Source organism: Seriola aureovittata, chromosome 19, assembly GCF_021018895.1.
Source record: "Seriola aureovittata isolate HTS-2021-v1 ecotype China chromosome 19, ASM2101889v1, whole genome shotgun sequence".
Lineage (NCBI taxonomy): Eukaryota > Metazoa > Chordata > Actinopteri > Carangiformes > Carangidae > Seriola > Seriola aureovittata.
The window spans coordinates 21193745-21219352 of record NC_079382.1 but is presented as its reverse complement, the minus strand read 5'-3'; the positions used below and the strand labels follow the sequence as shown (position 1 = coordinate 21219352).

At 42.3% G+C, this 25608-nt stretch overlaps 2 protein-coding genes across 3 annotated transcripts in view; both read right to left on the bottom strand.

Moving 5' to 3' along the window:
- Window positions 1-1201: 1201 nt before the first annotated feature.
- LOC130187640 (histone deacetylase 2) lies at window positions 1202-9453 on the bottom strand. Its single transcript, XM_056405421.1, has 14 exons — window positions 9287-9453; window positions 7418-7530; window positions 7178-7295; window positions 6857-6931; window positions 5915-6053; window positions 5687-5828; window positions 5463-5555; window positions 4939-5047; window positions 4694-4834; window positions 3526-3634; window positions 3271-3401; window positions 2382-2537; window positions 2236-2293; window positions 1202-1594 (listed from the first exon to the last, which is right to left on the bottom strand). The coding sequence occupies exons 1-14, from the start codon at window positions 9339-9341 to the stop codon at window positions 1564-1566; spliced, it is 1470 nt and encodes a 489-aa protein (XP_056261396.1). The 5' UTR covers window positions 9342-9453; the 3' UTR covers window positions 1202-1563.
- A 1431-nt stretch (window positions 9454-10884) lies between these two features.
- The window catches only part of LOC130187171 (heparan sulfate glucosamine 3-O-sulfotransferase 5), a 64410-nt gene continuing 49686 nt past the window's right edge, over window positions 10885-25608 (bottom strand). For both annotated transcript variants that reach the window (XM_056404548.1, XM_056404547.1), the window contains 2 exons: window positions 13687-13828; window positions 10885-12739 (listed from right to left, as the gene is read on the bottom strand). In XM_056404548.1, the coding sequence (XP_056260523.1) occupies window positions 11809-12739; window positions 13687-13793 (1038 nt within the window). In that variant the 5' untranslated portion in view covers window positions 13794-13828 and the 3' untranslated portion in view covers window positions 10885-11808. The remainder of the gene's footprint in view (window positions 12740-13686; window positions 13829-25608) is intronic.

Below are 25608 nucleotides of genomic sequence, written 5' to 3'. Positions count from 1 at the left end.
GTTCTCAGACATATGAAAATATTCAGCTGACGTGGTTCAATCACGAGAGAAAGATTCTTAAACTTACGTCTCCTCCAGAACCTATGGATATGCAAATATTGTTCTTTTCAAAAGTTTAAGAGCTGGACGCAAGACGCCTCCTACTTCAGTATAAAGTCCGGTGAATACGACCTGGAGGGTTGCGTATGTGACGGAGACCGGCTTCAAACTGGTTGTGATGTCATAAAATCAGCTTGTACAAACACTTCAACTGAGATTTAAGGTGATAAAAAGCTTCTGTCATCAAAGGTACGTCATTCTGCACAGTTCATCCAGGTGACGCAACGATAAGTTAAACACTTTTTTTGACAGGAAGATTTCCCCTTCACTGGAACTCAGGAACACAAACCAGATTACAAACTCAGATTTGCACATGAACTCGACCGTTTCTGCAGTTTTTAATTGAAATTTCAGCAGCTCATGTTCAGTGAATAACCTTGTACAGTCCAAAAGGGAAGTAGTAACCTGGAAAATCATGTGAATGTCATAGTAAACAGGGAGTTTTTAGTGGTGAACTTCCAGCTTTCCTGCAGCAGTGAAAGTGAATGAAGCCTTGAAAGTTAATGTAAACAAGTTCTACAGGTTGATGACTGACAAACCTCGCTGTCTGTGTTACTACTTACTAAAATGGAAAAGTGAGTTTCTGAACCTGGAGAGTGCAGTGAGGGAAAGGCGTTTAAACCCACAGCAGTGTCAGTCTACAGCATCGGCATTATTTTAAGTCAGTGACCAGAACAGGAAGTGGGGATCCTCGTCAGAAAGAGGAAGGTGAGCGATTTATTCCACTACAAACATCATCCCACCTCAGTCGACTTCCAGGCTAGTTTAGCATGAACCTGGATTATCAAAGTTTCACCTAATGCTATAATGAAAGAGCATATGTTAAACGAACAAATAACACATACCTTGACAGACAACTTCAACTTTAATCAGTTGCCAGCTGATCCATTAGATCAGTAATAACTGTAACCTATTGAAAGTACCCGTCCCAACACTGTAAATAAACAGAGTATGCTTCATACCATCAACGCTGCACCTGTACCTTCAGATGTTCCTCTATCTCCTGGGTCACACTGCCCCCATGTGGCCGTACATGTTCATTACACGCAGCTCAGACCTGCCCCCCCCCCACAGATAAAATTAACACACATTTTCAAGGGAATAGTATAAAAAAAGTTTTTACTGACAAATGCAAAATATCAAAATTTAAACATCGAGTTGCTGCCGGTTCGTCTACAGATCTCCCTGCAGCTTCATAAAAACAAACAAGTCAACGTTTCCTTCAGAAGATCGAGCACATTGGAATAAGTTGGTTTCATGTTTATCAAATGACACGAGTCAAAAAACAAACAAACAAACAAACAAACAAACAAGCGGCGGACATGGAGAGATCCACCGACTACACAAAGGGAGATGCTTACAATTCACAAGAGATTTACAGGTAGAAAATGGAGAGTCATAATAAATATAATGCTTCTGACGGTGATTCACTGAGAGGGTCGGAGTCGGCGCCGCAGAGAAGATTCAGGCACTGCCGGTCTGCTCAGTCTTCACACTGGCAAAGACAAACAAGTTTGAAATTTTTAAATAAATCGGCCAAATTAAAGATTTAAAATGCAAATGCTAATTAGATTTATACACAACCATCCCACTACGTCTATTTGCTGTCAAAGCAGACAATGTGTGTTTTCTTTTATTATAGAATCAGTCCAATAATTCCATTCTACTTCTAACAAACAATTAAAAATCAAGATCACATGCCACATTCCTTTAGCAGCGTACACGTGAATGTGTCCTGTGCCACGTTGAAGGAGCAACTTCTCCATTTCAAATCTCGACTCTCTTTTCTCACAAACACGCCGATGATGCGCCAGTCGGACCGGCCAAAAAACAACAATGTTAAAACCTGTTTATTTGCATAAGAAGCAGAGAGAGAGAGAGAGATCTGATCACGAGTGGTCACTCCACACGCATTTTAAAAAAGGCAGGTGTGAAGTGACGTACTGAGAGCTGTCCACTTGTGATTGGCTGAGCCGAGATGAGAGTGCGCCTCTGAGGAAAGTGCATTTACATACTATTGTAACCTCAATTCTAAACAGCATTCAGGCGCCTTGAGAGGAAGTGAAGCACATGAGAGTAAACACAGAAACACAAGAAAGATATTCTTAGACAAATGTTAATGGAGAGGATCATCACCTTTTTGAGTCAGTCTTCTCAGGGCTGCTGTCCTTCGTTTTCTCCTCCTCTTTAATCTCTGGGGGAGAAAAGGGAACGGATGAATAACATTAAAAGAAATGATATTTCCCCTTGTTTTCCTCACAGCCTAAGCTGAGACCACGCACCGGTTTTCTTCTCCTCTCCTTCCTTCTTGTCCTCGTCGACTCTCGGCCTCTTCGCTCCTTTCTTGTGATTGGCCACGTTCCTCCTGCCGCCCTCCCCCTCGTCCTCGGAGTCGGAGAACTCCTCGTCGCAGGCTATCCTCTTGTCTGTGGCACGAACTGAAACCACATTACAGGTGGGGGTCACTTTTGTGCACGGACAGAAACGTTACAGCCGCCGCTGATGAGAAAAAATTCACTGCTGAACGTCATTTATGTTGCTGGGTAAAGTTTTGGGGAGTCGTCTTTTCTTATTCTATTACTTCAAAGTTGAGTTAAGCTTCTGTGAAATGCTAACACTTTGCATGTGATGTGTTGAACAGCAGTTTATATTCATTTTTCAAATGTTAAGTGAAAGTATTTGGATATTTTGCTTTATATTCACAGATTATCAACCTGTAAAAATCATTGTTTTCTATTAAATTTATATGATTTTTCTTTTTCTTTTTTTACTACTTTAGTTTTCACTTCCTGTTGTACCATTTCAGGTTATTCACTGGACTTCAGCTGCTGAAAGTTCAATAAAACCTGGAAAATAGTGGCAGTTCTAAGACGTGTGATTGGTAGTGTGTGTAATAAACCGTAAAGACGTACACGGGTTGGACCGAGCAGAGCGCCAGTATTTCAGGCATGTGAGATTTTACGCCTCAGTTCTGCCAGAAATGTACCGATAGTGTAAAACATATTCATGGATTATTATTATTTCTACTTGGAGTTATTATGAGTTTTGCTGGTACACATCTTTGGAGGATGTAAACAGGAATAAAATGTTGGAAATGTTTTAAATAAACATTGTCACATTATCCCATTTTTATTGCAACGGGTTGTGGGGTAAATGAAGGGTTGTTCTTACTGGACAAGCGTTTGTCGGGGTCCTCCGTGTCCTCGTCCACAGCGTCGTCTGGGACGGCGTCCTCCGGGATGGCCTGCATCTGAACTCCAGGGGCGTGAGGAAGCATCCGCAGGTTCTCAAACAGTCGCTGCCTGAACAGTCGGACACACAACACCGTCACATTCAGGTCCCTCTGGAACTAACATTCACTTTCACATGGAGCGGTAATAATAATTGTGCCATTAAAACAGCTGTATAAACAACGAGTCTACTTACTTGATCTTGTCCATGTACTCCTGTGTGTTCTGGTTGGTCATGTTGGAGGGGCTGATGTGCAGCTTGAAGTCAGGACCAAAGTATTCAAAGTAGTCGTTGTAGGGAAGTTCTGCGACAGAAACATCACCGAGTGAAAACCTGAGCCAAGACAAACAGCTGTAGAAGATTTACTCGCCGCAGATAAAACAAAGTGTCGAACTATCAGTCATCTGGACTGAAAAAGGAGCGATAACACACCTGTTAATATGATTTACAGAGGCTTTATAACCCACGCTGATCCTCACCGCGGGGGGAGGATGAATCGCAGCGAGCGGAGAGTTCAGTTAATGTCCTGAAATTCCATTAAGAGGACTGCCGGCCCATTCGACAGCCTGCGATCACGTCCACCTCTCTTTACGTTACACACACTCAGTGGAACGGACAGTCCTGCTGACTCGGCTCTCTGCGAGCTGAAGTCGTATACCATTCTCCCATCGCTGACCAGGCCAATAATCCTGGGTTTGAGCTTCATCACCGTGAAGCGACAGACTTTGCAGTTAAATGTCTGTTTTCATACGTCACAATAAAACACTCAACAGCACGTAAACTACAATTTTGTTTAATTTTTTTTTTTATTATTCTGATGTCCTCTGAACTTGACTCTATGTGATTGGATAGTTAACTTCATATTTGGAACCAGATGTCACTTATTAAACAGGATTAATAAGAATCAGTACAGCTCCCTGGTGGAGGTCCGCTCTCTACCGAGACCATTTTCTACAAATGTAAAAATTTACCAGCCAAGATGTACCTGCCATCACCAGTGCTCATCCAGTATAATTCACAACTGTAACCCCTAACCCTGATCCTACACTTCCCATGATGCAACTGAGCACGGCCTTCCATTAGCTGAATGTCAAACGGCACTTTCTGCTATAAAATCTGTCGTCTCCAGATATAATCATCGGGGTTATTATAATTGACATGTTTTTCTTCTCCCCCGTTTCTGTTGTCATGACAACGGAACATTAAAGCGACAACTTCCAAGTCATTTTCAAGCTGCCGCTGTTAAAATCCTGATTTAATATCCACGACGTCGTCCGACAACGTCACCAAAACAACACATCAGTTCAGGTTTTACCGCGACATGGTCAAACTGGATTCGTAGAAATGAGAGTGAGTGACGAACCATCGGGGATGTCTGTGTCCAGGGCCACGGAGGTCTCGTAGGTCCAGCAGCGGGCCACGTTACGGATGGTGTACCCTCCTCCACCCAGCATGAGCAGCGGGAGGTTGAAGGACTTCATGTACTCGACACACTTGGCATGTCCTGCGAGGAACAAGAGACGCAATGCAACACTGACATGTAACTAGAGCAAGCGGTGCGTTCAGCTGCTTTCAGAGTCCTCTCAGACCAGAGGTGCATGTACGTACCGCGGATGGTGAGGTTAAAGCAGCCGAGGCGGTCTCCCGAGAGAGAGTCTGCGCCGCACTGAAGAACCACGGCGCTGGGCTGGTACATCTCCATCACCTTGGCCATCACCTGCAGGAGAAAGACCCCGCTCAGGACACGCTGAAACATCATCCCCGCTTAAATCTCTCAAATTTAAATGTAACTTTTCAATGTGCAAAGACTTCATCAGATAGCTTTGAAAACACCACCAGAAACTTGATCCAATATTAAATTAAAAAAATATAGTGTCATAAGTTTCATAACCTTTAAAATCAGGTCAGGTATAAACGCTGGAATCGTGCGCTATAAAAGTCTCATTCAGGGTCATTCAGGTATAAAAATGTTTTTTTCCTGGTGTCGGCTTCAAATGAGCTGCTGAGAAAACACGACCGGTTCTGCTCATGAGGGACGTCTCACAAAGATTGTGTGAATAACATTTGCAGTGGAATGTAAAAAAGAAAAAAAGAGGTTTTTATCATTTCCTTGATTTAAATGTGGAACTCACGGGCTTGAAGATTTGCTCATAGGACTCATCATCGATACCGTCCCGCAGAGGGAAGTTGACAGCGTAATATTTGCCTTTTCCAGCTCCAATATCCTAAACACAGAGAAGAACAAAGAGAAGAAGATAAATTACTAAAGATGTTTTCAAGTGGAAAAATGCAACAAGATAAAGCCCATTAAAAATGATGACCTGTGACTAAGTGAGGATGAAGATCTGAGGCTCACCCTGAGGTCTCCGGTTCCGGGGAAGTACTCCCCGTATTTATGGAAGGACACGGTCATGACCCTGTCTGTGGTGTAGAAAGCCTCCTCCACTCCGTCGCCGTGGTGGATGTCTATATCGATGTACAGCACCCTCTGGTGGTACCTTGGGGAGAGGGACGAGGCTTGGTTAATAATGATGAAGACGGTGCTTTTCGTCAGGGGTCACGTGCTGGACGACTTCAAACCCACTTGAGCAGCTCCAGGATGGCGAGCACGATGTCGTTGACGTAGCAGAACCCAGAGGCTTCAGACTTCTTGGCGTGGTGAAGTCCTCCGGCCCAGTTCACCGCGATGTCGGTCTGCTGTCGGTTCAGTTTCACAGAACCAGCTGGAGCCAACACAAAACATCTGGTTTAATTATATGACAAAAGGATCAACCACTGACCACTGCAGCCTTTCATACGACAACGCCGTCATTCAGACAGGAAACAGTGGCAGTGAGAAGGTCAACCAATAAAAAAAAAAAATCACTTAATTCTACATGTTTCATTCAAAAGGTCGCCAAAAATAAACTGTTTGCTCTGAACAAATAAGGGAACACAGTTGGAAACACCAGGTCTGTAGTGTTGTAAACAGCTCAGTATGAATACCATGTGGAGCTCTTCATTTCATTTCATTTTTGATTGATTTATGGCATTATAACCGTTTCATGCTGCACGAGACATTTTGAGCTCTCTCTACCTGTAGCGATGGTTGTTCAGTTTCCATTGAGATGCAGGGTCCGTTTTTCTACTTAAGTTCGACACTTAAGGTTTAATCTCTTCTTACACAAGGGAGTTTCTCACAGGTGTTGCACAGAAACTCTTGAAAAGGTTAATTTACTTCATTTATTGCCATAAACTTGCAGTTGAGATGGAGTCAGAGGTACCTTTAGTTTTCAGTTGCTGAGGTCTTTTGTGTCTTTTAAGTGATTCCTAAAATATCAGACTAAGATAATGAGAAAACCTTCAACACTTGATATTTTAAGGAAATCTGAAGGACACAACTGTTTTTTATTTTAGTGAAACCTCAACAAAGACTTTAAGGAAAATCTTAACTTAAGGGGTTTTGTGCAAGCAGCTTTTATATTGCAGTGGAACAAATTATATCATCATTAGGTAATAAAATTTAGCAATCTGCTGTGCAACTTACCAGCAGAGCCACCAGCGGAGAGTTGGCAGAACTCAAACAACCCATCGAACACAGGACAGTCCTCTCCAACGTTGACTGCAAGACAGAAATTACAAGACTGAGCAGCATCGCCACAACAAACCGCAACTTCCCCTCAAATACTTGGGAGGATCAAGATCCAGAGAAGTGACACAAGTACAGGGACTCAGGTGAACCCGAAGGTGGCTAAAGCAAAGAGGAGGTGGAGGGCAGAGGAGCAAAGGGCGGCGCGACCGGCTCCTAAAAGACCATCAAAGCTCGTGTGATCTTCAGTGTTTGCAGGAGTTATTGAGAACTACTTACAGCGCTGCATCTGCTTGCTGAACTCAGACATGTTGTCTGGACGTATGGATCTGAGGAACTTGATGTAGTCATCGCTGTGATATTTCGTCATCTCCTCTGCCGTGGCTTTGTGCGGTCTCTAAAAACACAAAACACAGCAGCCGGATGTAAACTAGGGCGGAGAAGAAGACGTATTTCGTTAACGCCTCACGATCTGTTACAGGAGCGCGGGATAGAATAAATGTGGTGTTAGAAACGTACATAGATTTCCATTTTCCGGTACAGTCCATAGTTCAGGAGCAGGTTGTGAGTCATACGGATACGATGTGGTTTCATGGGATGGCCCTGTCCGTAGTAATAATTTCCTATGTCACCTGTAAAACAGAAACATAGGAAACACAGGTTCATAAGCAATAACAATAATATGTGTCATGTAGGGTTTAATAAAGAGGGCCGACTGATACCGACATAAAACGAATATCACAATATTGTTCAAATACCTAACTTCATATAACACTACTGATATTATATTAATATATATCCCAATGACAGCGAGTCCCTTTAATAATGAGCACCTCTCCATGACCTCAATCTGGGTCAGTCATGACATATACACATAAAGAAAAACAGCCCTAGAAGCAAGTGGAACAACATCAAATGCAAACAACCATATTATCCAGGTTATATATCCAAACCGATCATGTTTCACATTTAGAAATGTCTATAAACAATTTACAAGTCTTTCACATTTCCACACGTGATGTCAACAAATCCCTTGAAAAGACCAAAACCAACAACACGTTAGTCCGTCTCTCAATAACTTCTTCTTTTAACCTAAAGTAGGGGACTTTTTTCAGCAACGGAATAATACATTTATAACTCTGGTTAGAATTTCCAACTTGCTGGCTACATGGAATTTGTTTATAATATTGCCAGCCTTATCATTTAATGTTTAAATGTTTAATGATTTAAATATTAAGAAATTCATACACAAACTGAACGTGTGTGTTGTATAAGTGTGTAATATATTGGTGTTGCAGTGCATGCAAAACAGATGTAGGACAAAGTGTGAACAAACAAATAACTGACAATGACTGATAATTTCTCTCCTGTAGTTTGTGCTTCTCCTCTCTCTCTGACTCTGGAGCTGCAGGATCCAGATCTGTCACTACAACACTCATGTTTATTATAATTATTATTGATAATAATAATAATAATAATAATAATTCTCTCTAACCCCCTTTCTCTCTTCTCAACCCTACCTGTTGGCCTCCCACTCTGATTTCGACATCAGCAATCCTTCAAGTAATGCCAGTTTTTCCAGGTTAACTATCACACTGGGCACTTTGAGTAAAAATAAGTTTATACAAATAAAAGCTAAAAACATCAAAGACAGGCCATTGTGATGCCACCAAGTGACACTTTACGGCACTGCTTGAGTCTAAATGAACAGGAACAGCAGATAACAGTGACTAACAACTCATTGACCTGAACTGCTGAGTTTAAAATAAGTGATGCCTCTGGGGGAAGATCAATGAGAACACTTCATCGGTTTTTCCTCAACTTAAAATTCTGCTCTGAGGGCTCAGAGAGGCATCAACACTTGAACGCATCAATTAGGCCTGAGCACACTTGTGCGTCAAATAGTTGCGCATTTTCACTTTTATGACTTGAAGGACTTAAAGTTTGAAGTCACACTGGGGTCAACAGTTTCTCATCACTTCCCCTCAATCATCCGCGTACGTCCGAATCACACGGTGCACAAAGCCTGGTTACGGTCGTAATTACACAGCTGAAACAATTATGATAATGAGTGTTACGACCCCTCTCTTACGCTTAGGCTAATTACACATCACAACGTTAATTTAACGATATCTTACGTGATTTTTTTACACTCTCAGTCGGTTTACGTAAAGTGTAAAGTGTACGTTTGGTTCGCTTTGCGTGTTTTTCACACGCGTTAACACGCAGGGTGACACTAGTTAACGCTAGCTCGTTAGCTAACTTGTGTTAAACACCATTCATTTACCCGCAGCACCAGCTAAACTGACTAGCTAAGCGGCTAGCGCTAGCCGGTACCAGATGTCTCTATTTGGGCTTCCTGCTGAGACACTCGCGGATGTCCCGTACCGTCGTAGTAGTAGCAGACCTTCTTCTTCGTCCCACCTGCGGTCGTGTACGCCATGTTCGGGGCAGTTTTTTAAATGAAAAAAGTTGGTTTGAATTGGCTTCAGCGGATGGAAAACTGAATGGACGGAACTGACACAGATGAATACACGGAGCGGAGCGGTGTTGAATGGAGGAGGCGCAACTACTCCGGGGGCGGGGCGGGGCTGTTACGTTATAAAGTGGCCCCGGCCTCTGACAGCAGAAAAGATGGGGCAAAAAAAAATTAAAAATAAAATGAATAAATAAAATAAAATAAAATAAAATAAAATAAAATAAAATAAAATAAAATAAAATAAAATAAAATAAAATAAAAAAATAAATAAAAGATGGGGCAAATAAGATAAAAAATTAAAAAATGAATACTGCTGCAAAAATATCATGGGTAAATTACTTTTTAAAGTACATGAGGAAATGTAAAATGGATTGGAATCTTTGAGTAAAACTCAGGTTGGTGACAGATAAGCTATAAGTACCTATTTTTAGAAACAAAGCATCAACTGGTTTAAATGCAAAACATAATTATTAACCTACTTCTCCACAACTAGCTTCAACAGAAGGACTGCAGCACTTTATTTACTGCTTGGACACAACACTAGATGTCAGCATTATCTTTGTTACATCCGGCTCTGCCCCCAGTCCACAGCAAGTGACATGGACAAACGCTATATGACAAATATTATGTTTAAATCTCACAGTAAGTTGCTGTGTCTGCTCGCACTTTCACCTTCTTTTCACTTGATCCTTGTGGAGAAATTCTGGGGGGGGGGGGGGGGGGGGGGGTTCAGGGACAGGGAGTTAGAACCAGATTAACCTCCTATGAGTGTATAAGGATAAAAATAAGATCTGGGCCCCAACTGACATCCAGCATCTCCCATTCTCTGCACAATGTTCATTCATGCCCCAAGTACCCATCAGGTACAGACGCCAGTGCACACAACAAATCACATTACATTTGGTTTAGAAACCAAGTGGCAGTTTGACACTGAAATACTGAAATTCAACCCTGTCTCAGTTTGCTGTGTCAGTAGTTTTGTGGTAATGCAAGATTAGATCTCAAAGTTAGATAAAACCCCCCCTTACCCCTCCTTTTTCTTTTTCACCTTTCAACTTCCTTCATGGATATACAATCCATTGAATTTAAATTCATCCACTAACCATACATTAAACCAGATGCCTTTAGTGTCTCTCCGAGGTTTGATGTCCTGGAGCATTTTGCCCATTTTTTAATCCAGTTTAGAGCAGACTTCACCAGGACTTGAACTAAAACCTCCAGGTCGAAATGTTTTATCATTATGTGCTTGTTTTGTACTATACAGAGAGCATATATTATAATCCTGCATACTTCTTCTTCTTCTTATTCCTCTTTCCGCAAAAATTTAGACGAATAACTAGTCCCGCAGCTTTGGGGAAAAACCCAGACAACCCAGCAAGTCAAGTAACCATGGTAACGTAAATACCCAGATATGACGGTGGCATCAATCTTCCTATCGGTTTCCTAAAACGTTAAATTATTCCTTTTGATAGCAAAAAATGAACAACAGCACACAATAAATCAGTCGACAATGTTTACATGTTCTTTTAATTTAACCTTTTTTTTAACAACACACATGATACAGAATGAATATTTGCACAGAAACAGACATATTTCGTTAATCATCTTAGAATAAGCAGTTGGTTTGACAAGAATCATCAGACGACAACTTTATATTTTTTTTCAATATGGCTTTTTTTGCCAGGTATTTCGCAAACCAATGAAAAATCTGTAGGGGAAGAAACAACGTACTTACAATCAAACACGAGCTCAAGTCTGAAACGCTTTGAAGGATTTAAAATCAGACTCATTCTGATGATCCTTTTTTCTGGGTAATGATAATATCTTGGGTGAGAATTCGAGGTCACCCTCTAATGGATTCATCACAGCATGAATTAGGAGGAAAATGCGGTGAAAAACAATATGAACAGAAGACAAGATCCTATAATGTTACTGTATAATGGCATCTTGATTGCACATGCAAGTTTTGGTCAAATAAACAACATGACGGGGAACAAATGAACAATCTTGTTGTTTATGAGCTGTCATTTTGTCGTCTTTTATGGGGTTTCATCATGAAAAAAAGCATCACACTTAAAGCTTATCTTAACAGCATGGATGTCAGTGTTTGATAGTCCCTTTAAAAAGCAACAAAAATAATCTCTTTAGTTAATCACAGTTCAGTACTGGTTCTTTTCTTCATGGGGAACATTGACAGACAGGTGAATGAATTGGCAAGATCAAGTGCTTTGAACTGAATCTTTTAGTAATAACACACATAAAAACAAACGTACATCAAGTTCCTCTTTATATTTGGTCACACTGTCGTTCTTGTATTAAATTCAGTCAAAGTGCTATTAATATCTTATGAGATCTCATAGCGTTTAAGTGTTTTAAAAAAAACAAACAAACAAACACCAATCCAAGGAATCTCAGTGAAGTTCAAAGCTCATCACGGCCAGTTGAATGTTCTCCCAGTGATCTGGTAAAACTTCTGATTGAAGGGGTGAAAGAACTTCTGCAGTTTAGTCACCACTGACGGGTCCACCTCTGGATGGATGCGGCCCTTGCTGCCTGCCAGGCACTTGTTGAAGACAATGTTAAATCGCAGACAGTAGAATCCCCTGGTGGCGTTGAAGTACAGGTTATATTGGCTGATCCTTGAGGGAAGGTTGAGGAAGCGCTCGACGAGCTGCAGCTCGGGCAGCGGGTCCGTGATAAGGCGGTCCCCGTCCACGATGTGGAACTGCTCCACGGGAAAGTACTTCAGCCAGCGCTCCAAATGTTTGGTGTAGATGCTGGTCCGGACAGCTTTGTACTTTGTGTTCACCTCACAGGTGTTGGCGTCGATGGCCAGCTTCTCAAACTTGTGGTAGGTCTTGTTCTTGCGCTCCTTGCCCTCCAGAACTTGCGTGTAGTCGGACACGGCTCTGGTTGTCGGCTCCCGGACGATGATCAGCAGCTTGATGGAGGAGTTCATCTTGAAGATGCGTTCAGGGACCTCCTCTGTGATGAAGTAGGCGGGGCTCTTCTCAATGGTGATCTGATGAGGGAAGGAGAAGGGCATTTTCCCTCTGTACCAGTCGATGCCCCGGGCGTAGTTTTGGTCATTGTCAAAGAAGTGGATCTCCTGTGAGGCTTTGACCACCGCTGGATGCAGGTTGAGCATCTCCAGCAGGGCCCGGGTGCCCCCTTTGCGCACCCCGATGATGATGGCCCGAGGCAGCTGCTGGACCAGGTTGTGCAGGCGGATTTGCTCTTTGGTGGCATTGCCCTTACGCAATTCATGGAGCAGGCCACGCTTAAACTGCAGGGTGCGGAGAGGGATTTGCTCTGGCTCAGGGGGGGTCAGTCTCCTTTCAATGGGGCAAATAGGCTGAAGCCTGAAAGAGAAAAACCCAGTGAGAAATGAAAAAGACACTATGATAACAAATAAAAACAAGGATTTTTCTTCATATGCAAAGGAATGTTAGACTTGGCCCAGAGGGAAAGATTTTATTTGGGCTGATTTTTTTATGCTGAAAACCCAGAAAGCAATTAACAGACATGATTTGTCTTTGAAATTAATTTAAATCAGGTCTGAGTTTCTAGGTGCTGTGCTCTCTGCCTGTTCAGCCATGATTGCTTTTCTAGTCTATAATGCAGCATGTTTACATGAGATATTCAAAGTCTTATTTTTCATTTGCACACTCACACAAATCTACAGCATATCAAGTAATATTCGTCTATTACTGAACCGTTAAACCTGTTTTCTTTAAAGGTCCCATATAAGGTCTCTGTCCATGTGTAGTTTGATTATAGATCAGGTCTAAGTTCTCTATTAATACTGTGAAGGTATCAAAGCCTCAGTCCACAGAGAAACACACACAGCCTGAATTCAGAAACTGAGCCTTAAAACCAGCTGTCAGGACTTCCTGTAACTTTGTGATGTCACAACAAAGCAGTCACCAAGTCCCGCCCACCTGGACCCACCATCCAAACCTTGCAGGATTTGGTTTCTCTGAGTGTTTTACCTGAAATCTGCTTTATTTTTATTGGATCACTCAGAAAACAGCCAGCCAATCAGAAGAGAGGCTCAGAGCCTCCTCTCTTCTGATTGGCTCACCGACCTGTTGTTATAGAGCTCCAGAGAGAAGCCTTTTGGTTCTTAAAACCACAAATATATCTTCTAATGGATCAGCACGTCAAATAAAACACAGAAGAAGAGGAAAATATGGAGCTTATATATATACGTATATAGATATATAAATAAAATAAATATATACCGAGCAACTCAAATGACTTAAAATAAACATGTAACATTTCTCAGGATGTGACGGCGGTGACTCACCTATCCAAGGTCCCAACCCTGGCTACGAGATAAAGGACACTTCCGATAGCGAGGCTGCCCAGAACGAAGAGCTTCTGTCTCAGCAATGCCTGCTGTTTGAATAGCATGGCCCTCCATCAATCTTCAGGACTGCGTCTTCAGCCTGCAGAGAGCAGAGCACATAAACCACTAATCACCAGGGGAAGAGAGAGACAGCCTAATGTTTATTAACACACACTCAATCAAGTCTTACAAGTGATTAAGCCACACTCACACGCCTGAAAAGTGCTGCAGTGCCATTAGAGGAAATGCTCGCCCACCAACCACCACTTTGTTTCATTTAAATATTTATTTATTTATTTCTGACGACTCCAGAATCAGATTAGATCCAATGTACAGACCCAGCTCTGAGACAGGAGTGTGTGTGATGTGATAATGCTTCATTTTGAAGCAGTTCAGAGGAAAAAAATCTTTTAATAGAAAACATTTCAATGGAGAAATGATCTAAGTCCCTCATGAATAAGACCAAACCTGACGAAAATCTGCTCTTTCGATTCCCACAAGGCAAAAACGACAAATACAACACATTTTCTTCTCCTAATGAAGATGCTAACACTCCTGCGTTTCATATTCCAGTTAAATTTACTTCACCCATTTAAATAAACGTTTGCTTTTTGCTTTTGTTTCTTCTGCACCTTTATTTTTTGCCTTTTGTTTCTTTTATTTTGCTATTTTAATGAATCTATCCATCGCCCTTTCTCCCCCTTTTCCTTATTTTCACATCACTTTTGTTGCCTGTTGCCTCTGACGCCGTTGGCCTGAGGACCCTGAGGACAACCCCCCCACCCCCACCCCCAGCATCACCACCTCCCAAGGGCCACGAAGAACCACACCTGTCAAACCCCTCTAACCCTCCAGCTCCCCAAACCCCTTTCTCAACAGATCTTGTTTTTCCTTTTCACCTTCACTTTCCTCACACACACACACACACACACACACACACACACACACACACACACACAACTTTGTCCTCAGTATTTGTCATTGTTTGTAGGTTGTGTTCACCTTTGTTTATCCACCTGCTGTGTAGTGTTATTTTTCACAATAAAGACGGGAAAATACAAAGAGTTTTATTTTGAAAACTAAGTTTATAAATAGCCCAACTACGTCTGTTCAAGCTGGAGGTTGTTGCACAAGTTAAAGCTGCACTAGTCAATGTTTTTTTTGCCTGTTTTAAGCTAACTGTTTTGATTAGTGTTGGGTTCATCTCTCTCTCACTGACCTTGTTTCCTGTTTTCTACACTCCCTGCTCAGCACAAAACAACAGAGAGACACAGTTGGTGACGAGCCATTGGATTAGCCAGGAGTTAGGGGCGGAGTCAGAAACTGCCAAGATGGCCACGGTGGAGCAGCTCACCCTGAGTTTCGAAACAGCTCTTCAGAAAACCTGTGGGTGACGTCACAGAGGGTACGTCCATTTTTATTCACAGTCTATGGTCTTAACACCTATGACCTTGTGACGGCGAGCGTGTCGGCGTGTCAAAGTCAAACATTTAACCTCCTTTTAATCATGTTTTGATCTTCTTCATCTTCTGAGAAAATGATCTGGCTCTTTATCTTAGCTTTAGCATTTGTTTTTGTTTGTTTTCTTCTTCAGACTTTAAAATCTCCATCCCTAAAAGTCTTCAGGCAGCAGGATTAAGACTTTAAGAAGAGAAACTGTACAAATGGTCACATTATGTTAATGCTTGTTGCTCTTTTGACCTTCAGAGAAAAGGCAAGAATGAATCTCCTCCTCCAAGAGAGGGCACTGCATCCTTTTATACAGATGGATGAATGTTTTTGTCTCTCTCTGATTAAAGAAAAGACTGTTTTTTTGCAGATCGATTCCTGCATCTGCAAGCTTACCACAGTGTGACTGGGTAAATCACATTATGGAATAACAGATCTATACAGAAGTCATCGCACTATTACAAAAGGGCCAATTGCACTCTAATCCAGCCTTTAAAACTGCCTACCATTACCAACAGAGCGGATCCTCCAGAGCATCTCATAAACAAGTAGAGAGGGGTTCTGACCCCGGTGTGACTGGAAAACATTTCACTCATATTGCCTCGTGGTGACTTCCGAAGGGAGACCAGCAGAGCAATCGCAATTTCATCAGTCTGACAAAGCAGAAGAATAAAGCCAGTTAGCCGGGAGCCGGCCCTGTGTTTGCGGAGTCCCATTTGGAAAAGAAATGTTTTTCATTACATCCTGTATCTCTGAAACAAGCGGGAGCGATAAATTCAATGGTCTCCAATGGAAATAAAGTCTGTTCAGTATTTTCTTTCAGCGGCGACACACACACACACACGGTTCTGATGTACGGTAATGTAATCCACTTCTTTCAGGGCGCGTCATTTATTTCAAGGTAATGAGTTCATATTATCCAGCATGCTTTGGGTTTTTTTCTCACGTTTAAAAAGGTGATAAAAACTTGGTTAATTCAGTACACTCAGGCGCTTTTGCTGCTACAGTCTGACTTGAACTGGTGCGACCTGGGACCAGTTTCACAAAGATATTTCAGACTGGTCTGTCGTGTCGGTCCAGTCTGAATTTGCTAAAATTAACTAAATTTAAGCCAAAAAGATTTGACACCTTAACCCCAGGTTAACTTAGGCCTAAGACCAATGTTACCATGGTAACAAGAGAGAGAGCAAAGAGAAGGGCAAGAGTTTTAGAGGCCGCTGAGATTTTTTTCCAAAATTGATCTTTCTTTTTATTGTTTCACTCTTCATACACTCTTGAAACTGTTGAATTGTGTTGAATGAATGTTTATTTTGTTTTAAAACATTTAGAAACATAATTTTTTTAATGTATTAATTTCTTGGCCCACTTGCAACACCTGTTCCTTACACTTTTTCTCATATTTTAAATTTTTGAACGGCGATAAAAAAAGACATGACCTTTAAAATACTGAATATCAAACTTAATAGAGCCCCAAGAGAGACGTACCTGCCGGGCCTAGTCACGCTTGCTAAGCTGTGATTGGACAGTCAAAGGTTTAGCCGACAGTAATGTCAATTAAGGCCACAGTAATCTTCAGCAGAACTTAGAGAGTCTTGTTTTAAAGACTAAACAGTCCAACTCATTAAAATGGAAACTCCTCTGCAGGCTATAGACAGAGTGTTTGACCTGCAGAGACTCAGCAGCTCTCAGCAGACACTAATCTGTTGTTCTAATAAATACAGAGTACCACTTTCTGCACATTATGTATGACTTATTTATAAGCATACATAGAAATTAATTGTTTGCCCTGTCAAGGACCTACAACCAGAGAAGCTGTATCAGGCCGTGAGCCCGAGAGGGCCCTCGTACAGAACGATCCATTATGGAGCAGTTTATTTTCATAAACTAAGCACTGGGCCAAAAGCCACTACTTTTGTGTTTGCATATTTAACTCTACCACACAACAGAGAGAAGCATTCACATTACTTCAGAGGAGCACTTGAGAAATGACACCCCTGCTCCTGCCAGGTAAGATCACTCGGGAGAGGAGAGTGTAGAAGTGATTTATCTTATCTATAAAGCAGATTCTCATACATTGTGACCTAAATAAACTCTGCTGTTTTCTCCTCACGGGGCTTCAAGACACTGGAAGGTTTTGATCGAAACAACAAGAGGCGAGCAGCATCGCCGGAAGAGAGGAGAGGAAAGAAATGTTTTCCACAAATGTGAAGCATGATGCAGTGAGCACAGAAATGCTCAGCTAGGGAAAATATGTCTGCAGATGGGTTAGAGTGAAGTGCACTGTCAGGAATAATCTGGGGGGGGGGGGGTTCTCCCTGCAGAAGATGGGTACAGGGCGTCTGATCATAAAAATCAAATAGGACGTGAAAAGTTTTTCACAGTGCGGATAATTTTTTTTCTGTAAGGGGAGCTGACAGGAGTAAATAGTTAATGTAATGTGTTGTGGTTTTCTACATGCCGAGAGGAAACTGACAGGTAACTCATCTCTAATGCAAAATGTTCACTGCATCCTGTCCCACTGAGGCTGAAAGATGAAGCCAACATGGAATTGCAGTTCCCTGAATGGCCACTTGAGGCTCCAACTTTACAGCAGAAATTAACATGTTTTCAGCCTGGTACAAAAAAACAGATTTGGTCTCTAAAGCTTCATGACAACTGTTTATACAACTCAGCTGTTTTTGTTCAAATGTTTTACCAACACCAACAGAAAATAGTACTCGGCTCACATCCCAGTAAATTCAATGGAAACACGGTGACTTTATTTCAAAATACCACAGACAAAAGTGGCGGCTGAGGGGAAATTTTGACCTGATGATGGTGCTTAACAAGAAATCATCAAGAATCATCCTCTGGGGATCATTAAGCTTCGTACTAATGATGATGAGGAAAGTCTGACCAACATCACCATCTTCATCGCGGCTGTTACATAAAGAAAAGTCACTTTTTGTGTTTGTCAGAAATGTAAAAACATCTACTCCCAACACTTCAACAGTCACATCACACACAGAGATCACACTTTTTAATTTTCCTTCAGCTCAGCTCCTGCAGGTCCTCGTCCCCCCCCCCCCCCCCCCCCCACACACACACACACACACACAGAGTTTTGAATTGACACGTGTCACAACTGATCGATCATACATCAGCTCACAGCCATCTGAGCTAATGGGCTGAGACAGAAACCACTTACAAAAGACACTGAGCAATTAGAGAATTGCTGACTGGCCTTTTTTTTTCTGTGTAATTAAAACACTGAAAAGCACTTCTGTTTACAGGCCTGATAACAAATATAATTAGTTTCCAAATCCTGGAACATGGAATATGTGAGCTTGATAAAAAAAAAAAAGTGACACAGCACAAAAACCTGTTTAGTTATTAAAGCACTTGGTGCGTTGTGCTAATAATCTGTGCTGCTCTGTTCTCATTTTTAGACGAGTGCACGAGGGCACTGGTAAAAATAGATGGCTGCAGCTGAGCTATTACATTCCTTCATGTACTGTTCATTCACTGCATTACTGAAAACACTGTTGTTGGAAGAAGACAGCCAATCCCTTTCAGTCTCTCTCTCACACACACACACACACACACACACACACATCGACACACACACATAGTGTAAACTGTGGGGCCTTGGGACTCAGCAGCAGCAGTAACAGCTGGGTGGTGTGACAGGAAAACCTTGGTGGGGTCTCATGCTGTATTGTGTCCAGATCTATCAAGTCAGTGAGGCTTTGCTGTTACTTTAACAGAGGGCTATTTTAATGTTAGCAGAGGTGCACAGCATGTGGGCAGATGGAGAGGGACATCAGAGAGCTGGTCAGCAGTGATTGGCTGCTTCCACAGAGTTCAGTGCTGCTCGGGTCAAAGTACAACTTATTCGAACTTTTAGCGCGGGCTCCGCTTGGCGCACCCGCGGACTGTAAAAAAAAAGATGGACGTAGTCTCCGTGACGTCACCCACGGGTTTCTGAATAGCAGGTTTTGAAGCTAAGAGTGAGCTGCTCCACCATCGTCATCTTGGCAGTGTCTGACTCCGCCCCTAACTCCCACATAGTCCAAACATGGGCAAATTTACCCACCCCTCACTCAAAGAGGCCACGCCCTCAATTATACGTAACTGAAAGCCTTTATAAAATGTAAACAGTTGTCATGAAGGGGGAAATTAGCTATGGAGACCAAAACTGTTCCGTCACCTGAGTGATGACAGTAAGATGACAAAAACGTTTTAAGGCTATGTTAAAACAAAATGCGTTTATAGACGTTAAACTGCGGCGGGGGAAAATAAAATTTAATATTAATTTAATACTATAAATAATAGGTTACTACATTAATGGGAAAACAAGTTAAATATCGTCTTCACATTTGCAAAGACATGATCGTTCTGACGAGCAACCCTGGTCTGTACCTGTTCCAGGACACGACTAAGTGTGTTTTCCTTCAGTCAGACTCATGCACTATTGTTTGAGATGATTTCTGTGCAACTCAAGTCAAGTCTTTTAGAAAGCTGTAGTGCGCTGCCACTGCTTGCCTGAGTTTGCTATTCTTCTCTACAACAGAGGTGGTGAAAACTATGTTATCAAGAGCAAAACACAATGGATGAAAATGTGAAAATAATAATAATAAATATAGACTGAAAAATGTCAGAATTTTCCTCTGTTTGAATCTTTGATATTTGTGGGGACGGTGCATTAAGCTGACTGTTCGTCTTGTATTTGTGGAGAGAGCCGGTGTGTGACTATAAATGGCAGCCACCAACAGCTTCCACTTCACACAGCCTTACGAATGTTATCCTCTGACAGAATTGGTGCACGTTCCAAAGCGATCAAAGAAGAAGTTATTCAGTCATCAAAGTCATTTACATGTAAGGAAAAAAACAAAGAACAAAAACAAATAATATGCATTCGTCTCTCTGTTGGTGAAAATAAATTCTCCAAACTTTGATGGAGACAGCGGAGCAGAGGCAGTACACTGCAGCTCTTAATGCTGGAGTTGAGTCGGCTGAGGACGTTGTGGAGGGAGAAGAGAGACGGGGAGACAGAGAGAGGGCAGAGCATTGATGAATAATTCACCACTATGTGCTTTATTATTGTTATTGATGCACAAGGGAATGATTCTGCTGTTCGGCTTAGAGCTCCAACCTTTGCCGACCTCCACTCCACTCCTCTAAACCACACGTCCATTTTATGATATTACACCTACATTATTTATCACCCATTGCTACAGATCCCTCAGTCTCCAAGCCTATCCGCCGTCATCCTACCCCCTGACATTGTGTATTTTAGAAGAAACACTGAGGCAAGAAATAAATACAGGCACATGGACAGTAAGCATCTGCACATGTGCATCTTCCTATACCTCTGCCTATATTTTCCTGCACACACAGCAAGGTCCATCAAAGTCACAAAAACTCTCCTCCAATACTTTATACCATGATATAATTCAAAACTTTTTCAGATATCGGCAGGTAATCGTTGGGGCAAAATAACACAAATACTGCATAAACCAAAGAGCATTATGATCATCTTTGTCAAAATAGTTCTGTTTCTGTTCTTTATACTTCTTCAGTAAATTACATGACACGGGAGGGGGGTATTATAATTTGTATATTTAAAGAAGATTACTAAATAATTCTATATGTGAACATATATAAAATGTGACAAATAAATAGCTAACCAATAATACATTAAGCAAACCAAAACAATTCTCTGACCCCGGTTGGTTACATATTGTGATTGGATTCCCATGTGCACCCCGAATGACAGGCACACAGAGAGAGGTCCGGTAAAGACACAGACAAGGACAATAAAAACAGGATCAGGATTTTTCCTGCAATTTCTCATTAAACAGATAACTAATTGTCTCAAACCTAATTAGCCCTTTTGGTTTGCAGGTTCTACATCTCTGAGAGACCGAAGTGGCTAAACACTAAATCAAACAACGAGCCTGTGAGTGTGTCGCACACAGCTGTGACACGACAACAGACGAACACAACAACAGGGAGTGAGTGTCGGACTGAACAGACAAATATCTGGCTTTACTCCTGACTGCTGTGTGACCTTCAAAGACCGAATAAGACAGCGGACATAAAACACTGAGCGAGGGAGACAAACAGGAGGACGTATCCCTGCAAGGTTTTATATACACACACACCAACACACATACATACATACATACATACCGTGTGCATGCACCCTACACACAAAGACAAACACAAAGACACTCCTTTGAGAGGTTTCGGGTGAATGACGAGACATAGCCTTTCAAGAGGTGTGAGAACATACATCTGAGTACATGTGACTTCAAACATTAAACTGTCAAAGTGTCATCATGCTTTTTGAACAGACGCCAATCGGGAATAAACACATTCCAAAAATAGGCCAGGAAAGAGAAGCAACCAGAACTGCACTGGAAACAGAATCATGTGTTTCAACCACACAAACTAGAATTATCTCCTTGCAAGTTGTACGCCTCTGAGTTACAGCATTGAACAATGGGCAGAAGTGCTTTTGCCGAACATCATGGTGTCACAGTGAAGTTGACCTTTGACCTTTTGGATATAAAATGTCATCACTTCATTCCATCCTACTAGACATTTGTGTGAAATTGCGTCATAATTAGCGTATCACAAGAACATGAGCTAAAAAGAAGTTCATCCTTGAATCAAAGTGAATCTTTGTTTTATTTGAAGTGTTGATCCATCAGAAGATATATTTGTTGTTTTAAGAACCAAAAACCATCTCAGTGTAGTTTTACATCTCCTCTCTCAGGCTTCTCTCTGGAGCTCTAGTAACAACAGGTCGGTGAGCCAATTAATCAAACAACACATGGACATCTACATATATAAATGTTTGGGACCTGACCTTGACAGTTTATTTTGTGTATTTTGCATCACCACAAAGTTTATGTTTTTAGCTCTGATAACCAAGTGTCTGATGATAAAGTCAGTCCAAGAAATTCACCTGAACTCTCTAACGGTAACCAGCTCAGCCCTGCTCACCGTTCTCTAAGCACTTCCATCTGTCTTGTGATGTTCTATTTTGAGGCCGACACGATTGTGTGCTGCGTGTCACATCTTTGCCTGTATCACTGTATATGGTGATAACTAACAAGATTAAGTAAGGAGGCCTGTTTTTAGTTTTACAGTTAAGTGCACTAATGGGATTTGTTAGCGGAGGGCATGTGTTATGGTGAAGAGGGAGGTATAGATGTGTGTGTGTGTGTGTGCGTTACACTCTGCTCTCTCCACCTCTTGGGTAATTCTGAATCACATCAGGTAGAAACATCTGCTAGCAGAGCGGTCTCTGGAGCAGCTGTGTACCTCTAACAGCTGGTGAACCACCAACCCCCCCGCCCCCCCAGAGAAGAGGCTGCATCCTCACATCCAACCAGCTCCCGGTTCTCCTCAGTTTCCTCCAGCTCTGGAGCAGCTTCCTGCTCCTGGCCCCACAGACAGGCAGACAGACAGAAGGTGCTGTCGGGCCTCTGAGCGCCGCCTGTAGCGTCTGCACTCAGTTCCCAGTCGACTCTGCAGCGCCTTGCCTCCACGGCTTCAGTTCATCTGGTTTTCTTCTATTACCCTGACATGCTGTTGCCCACATTTGGGCACTGCAGCCTCCCCTCGCCCCCTTCCTTCCAAACACCGTGGTCTCGACACTGTGCTGTTGTGATCGAGCACTGCCGGATCTCAACCAGGAAATTTAACCACCTGCGGAAGTGGCTTCATCTTGAAGAGACTCTATCGCAGGAAGTGTTATTCACATCTGTTTCTAACATTTATGATTTATTATTTTTCAAGTGTTGAAATCAAACAGTTGTGACATTTTCAAGTGTGTGGAGGAGCTGGTGCTCTTGGTCAGTCAGGGGTCACAGCATAGAGCCACTGATTGAATCAACTGGTAAATGAACATACATTGATTTTCTATGGAACAGAAATCGATGTTTTGAGCAGGTTTGTTGCCAAATAACCTTTATCTTACTTGGTCTTCCATGTTTTGCTACTGATTTAACTGAAGCTGAAGATTATTTTTGTTGTCATTAAGTTAGGTAAAAAAAAAAACTGATTTGGTAACACCTACTATAACAAGAAGCATTAATGTTCCCTCTTCTGTCCTGTTCTATTCCTCCTTCACAACAGTTATTTCACTCAAAACCTAAGATGTCAAAGTCGTGTTTGATGACAGAAGGAGATTAACAAAGTCGGTACTGTTCATCCTCTGATTCTTTGGCACCAAAGTTCATCCATCCAGTAGCTGTTGAGATGTTGAGATCTGCCGTTTCTACGGCTACAGCAGCTAGCAGGGATAAAATCACTTCGGGGGAACTGCAGAGTCAGGTGATACGTCTTTGTAAAAATAAAAATTGGTGCAGAAGGATTGTGACTCTTTTCTAGTATTCCACAACTTTTATTTTTTAAATTTTGAGTGAAAATTATTAGTCTCTCTTTTTCTTTTTGAACCATTCAGCAATGTGATTGTGTTCAAGAGATTAAACACCGTTACCTTTGGTCGTTATCCATGTTGCGTTCAATCAGGAAGCGAGGCAGGTGACTGCATTATCGTTTCCAAAAGCTTGTGTTTCTCCCCATCCAGACTAAAACACAACCCCAGAGTTTTCAAACTAAAACAGGTTCAGCAGTGTTTCTACAAGTCTCCTTTTTAGGGGCTTGAAAACTTGAACCGAGCACCAGGGGCCAGATGCATCAAACTATGTGTTAGATAGAGAAACATGCCGGGTGCTTTTCTTCTGTTCACATAGATGTGAGAGTAATAAAATCAGATTCTATCAGCACATTATTATGCGCACACACACACACACACACACACCATCCCTTTAAGGCTGAAACTGGGACAGCCCGTCCACACAGGAAAAACCTTGTCATCTCATTTCATAGCTGGACTAGCAGAGGCCCTGGAGGGAGAGCAGGGGGGGTGGGGTGGCAGGCAGAGGTTAAAGCTGAGTAATACGTAAGTTAGGAGTCTCTGAGTCATGAAAACACTGCAGGGACTGCTGGGATATCTTCGCGCTGAACAGCCAGCTCACGCCGTTCACCTCCTCGCTCGTCAGCTCGGCCTCTGATCAGCTCCTCTTCGCTGCCTTGAAACGCAGCAACCTTGGGCCATCCTTGCAACGTAGCTCCAATCAAAGACTCAGCCCTGGATGCTTTATGTGGTGCGCCCCTTTGAAAACCATGTCAAAAACCAAGGTGCGTCCGTCCGCCGCGCTCAACTGTTAAGTGACACTGACGTCGATAGGATGTTAGCGGGGGTTTTGCCAGTCTGTGTGAATGTCCTGGGGATTGCTCAAGACGGGAGGAAGCGAAACCACGGGTGGCTCCCGGCGTAAGGGCAGCCCTGCAGTGGGAGACGACATATGCGTAGAGCTAATTAGCCACGGAGCGCTTATGCAAAAAACCTTTTAACTGTTTCCAGCCATCAAGCACCTTGTGATTCCCTCCGACAGGCCCTCTGCTCTGCTTTGCATAAAGACGACAGCTTGGGTGTTTAAAATTTCATCCGCCTCCCTGAACAGAGGCCGATCACTGCCCAGCGATCGTTTCTCCACCAGGCTGCTGGCAGCTCCGCAGGTCAAAGCAATCATCTGTAGAACCTTTTACACCGCCTTGTTTGAGGCGGGAATGTTGCGCCTTTATTCCGTCTCACCGTTCCGTATAAAAGGTCGGGACAGGGAACGAGGGGTCATTTCTGTTCCGCCTTTAAGTTGGCGGGGTAGTCAAAGAGTCTGTTTAAAAGGGAGATATGTCAGTACACTGCTCCGGTATTTACCCGTAAATAACTGTACTGTGTTTTTCTTTTCGTTGAGAAGGAAGTCGGGCTCAAACAACAAACAGACGCTTAGACAGATAGAAACAAAGCCCCAGGGTGGCTGAACTTACCTGGATGAGAAAAATGAGCACTAGTTGTGAAATGATTACCTAAACTGTCTGATGCAAATATCCATCACAGTTTACAGAACAACTTCCCGTCTCAACTATGACCGACCGTAAAAAGTTGTGCGAGAACACTTTTCCTTAGGGCTCCAACTAAAGATTATTTTCATCTTTGATAAATCTACACATAAGTTATAAGCATCTGTCCAGACTGCTGTTTTCCTGTGGTTTATTTTGTTATTCTGGTGTTTTGGAGCATAAATAAATTCAGTCATAATACCGAGAAGACCTTGAAGTTTAAGGTTGTTTTCTGTAGCTGGTTCAGAGCCTGAACTACTAAAGAGATTAAACTGGTGAAACAATCCCAGACATCCTCAAACCCATGAATTCCAAATACCTTTATTCTGATCACATGATCTGTTCTAAGGATATTGATCATATTCATCACCTCTCCCGATATTCAGTGTCTTCCTGATAGCTTTATTGCCGTTCATTGTGTTGATACTGAGATTAGCTTCGCGAGTCTCGCAGCACTGTCTCATGTCAGTC

What these genes read in the sequence shown, in the direction of transcription:
- LOC130187640 (XM_056405421.1), bottom strand. Translation starts at nt 9,341, where the DNA reads ATGGCGTACACGACCGCAGGTGGGACGAAGAAGAAGGTCTGCTACTAC. An exon ending in CTTTAACCTCACCATCCGCG is followed by an intron (nt 4,835 to 4,938) that starts GTACGTACATGC and finishes TGTTCCTCGCAG; the next exon opens with GACATGCCAAGTGTGTCGAG. An exon ending in GAGTACATGGACAAGATCAA is followed by an intron (nt 3,402 to 3,525) that starts GTAAGTAGACTC and finishes CCGACTGTTCAG; the next exon opens with GCAGCGACTGTTTGAGAACC.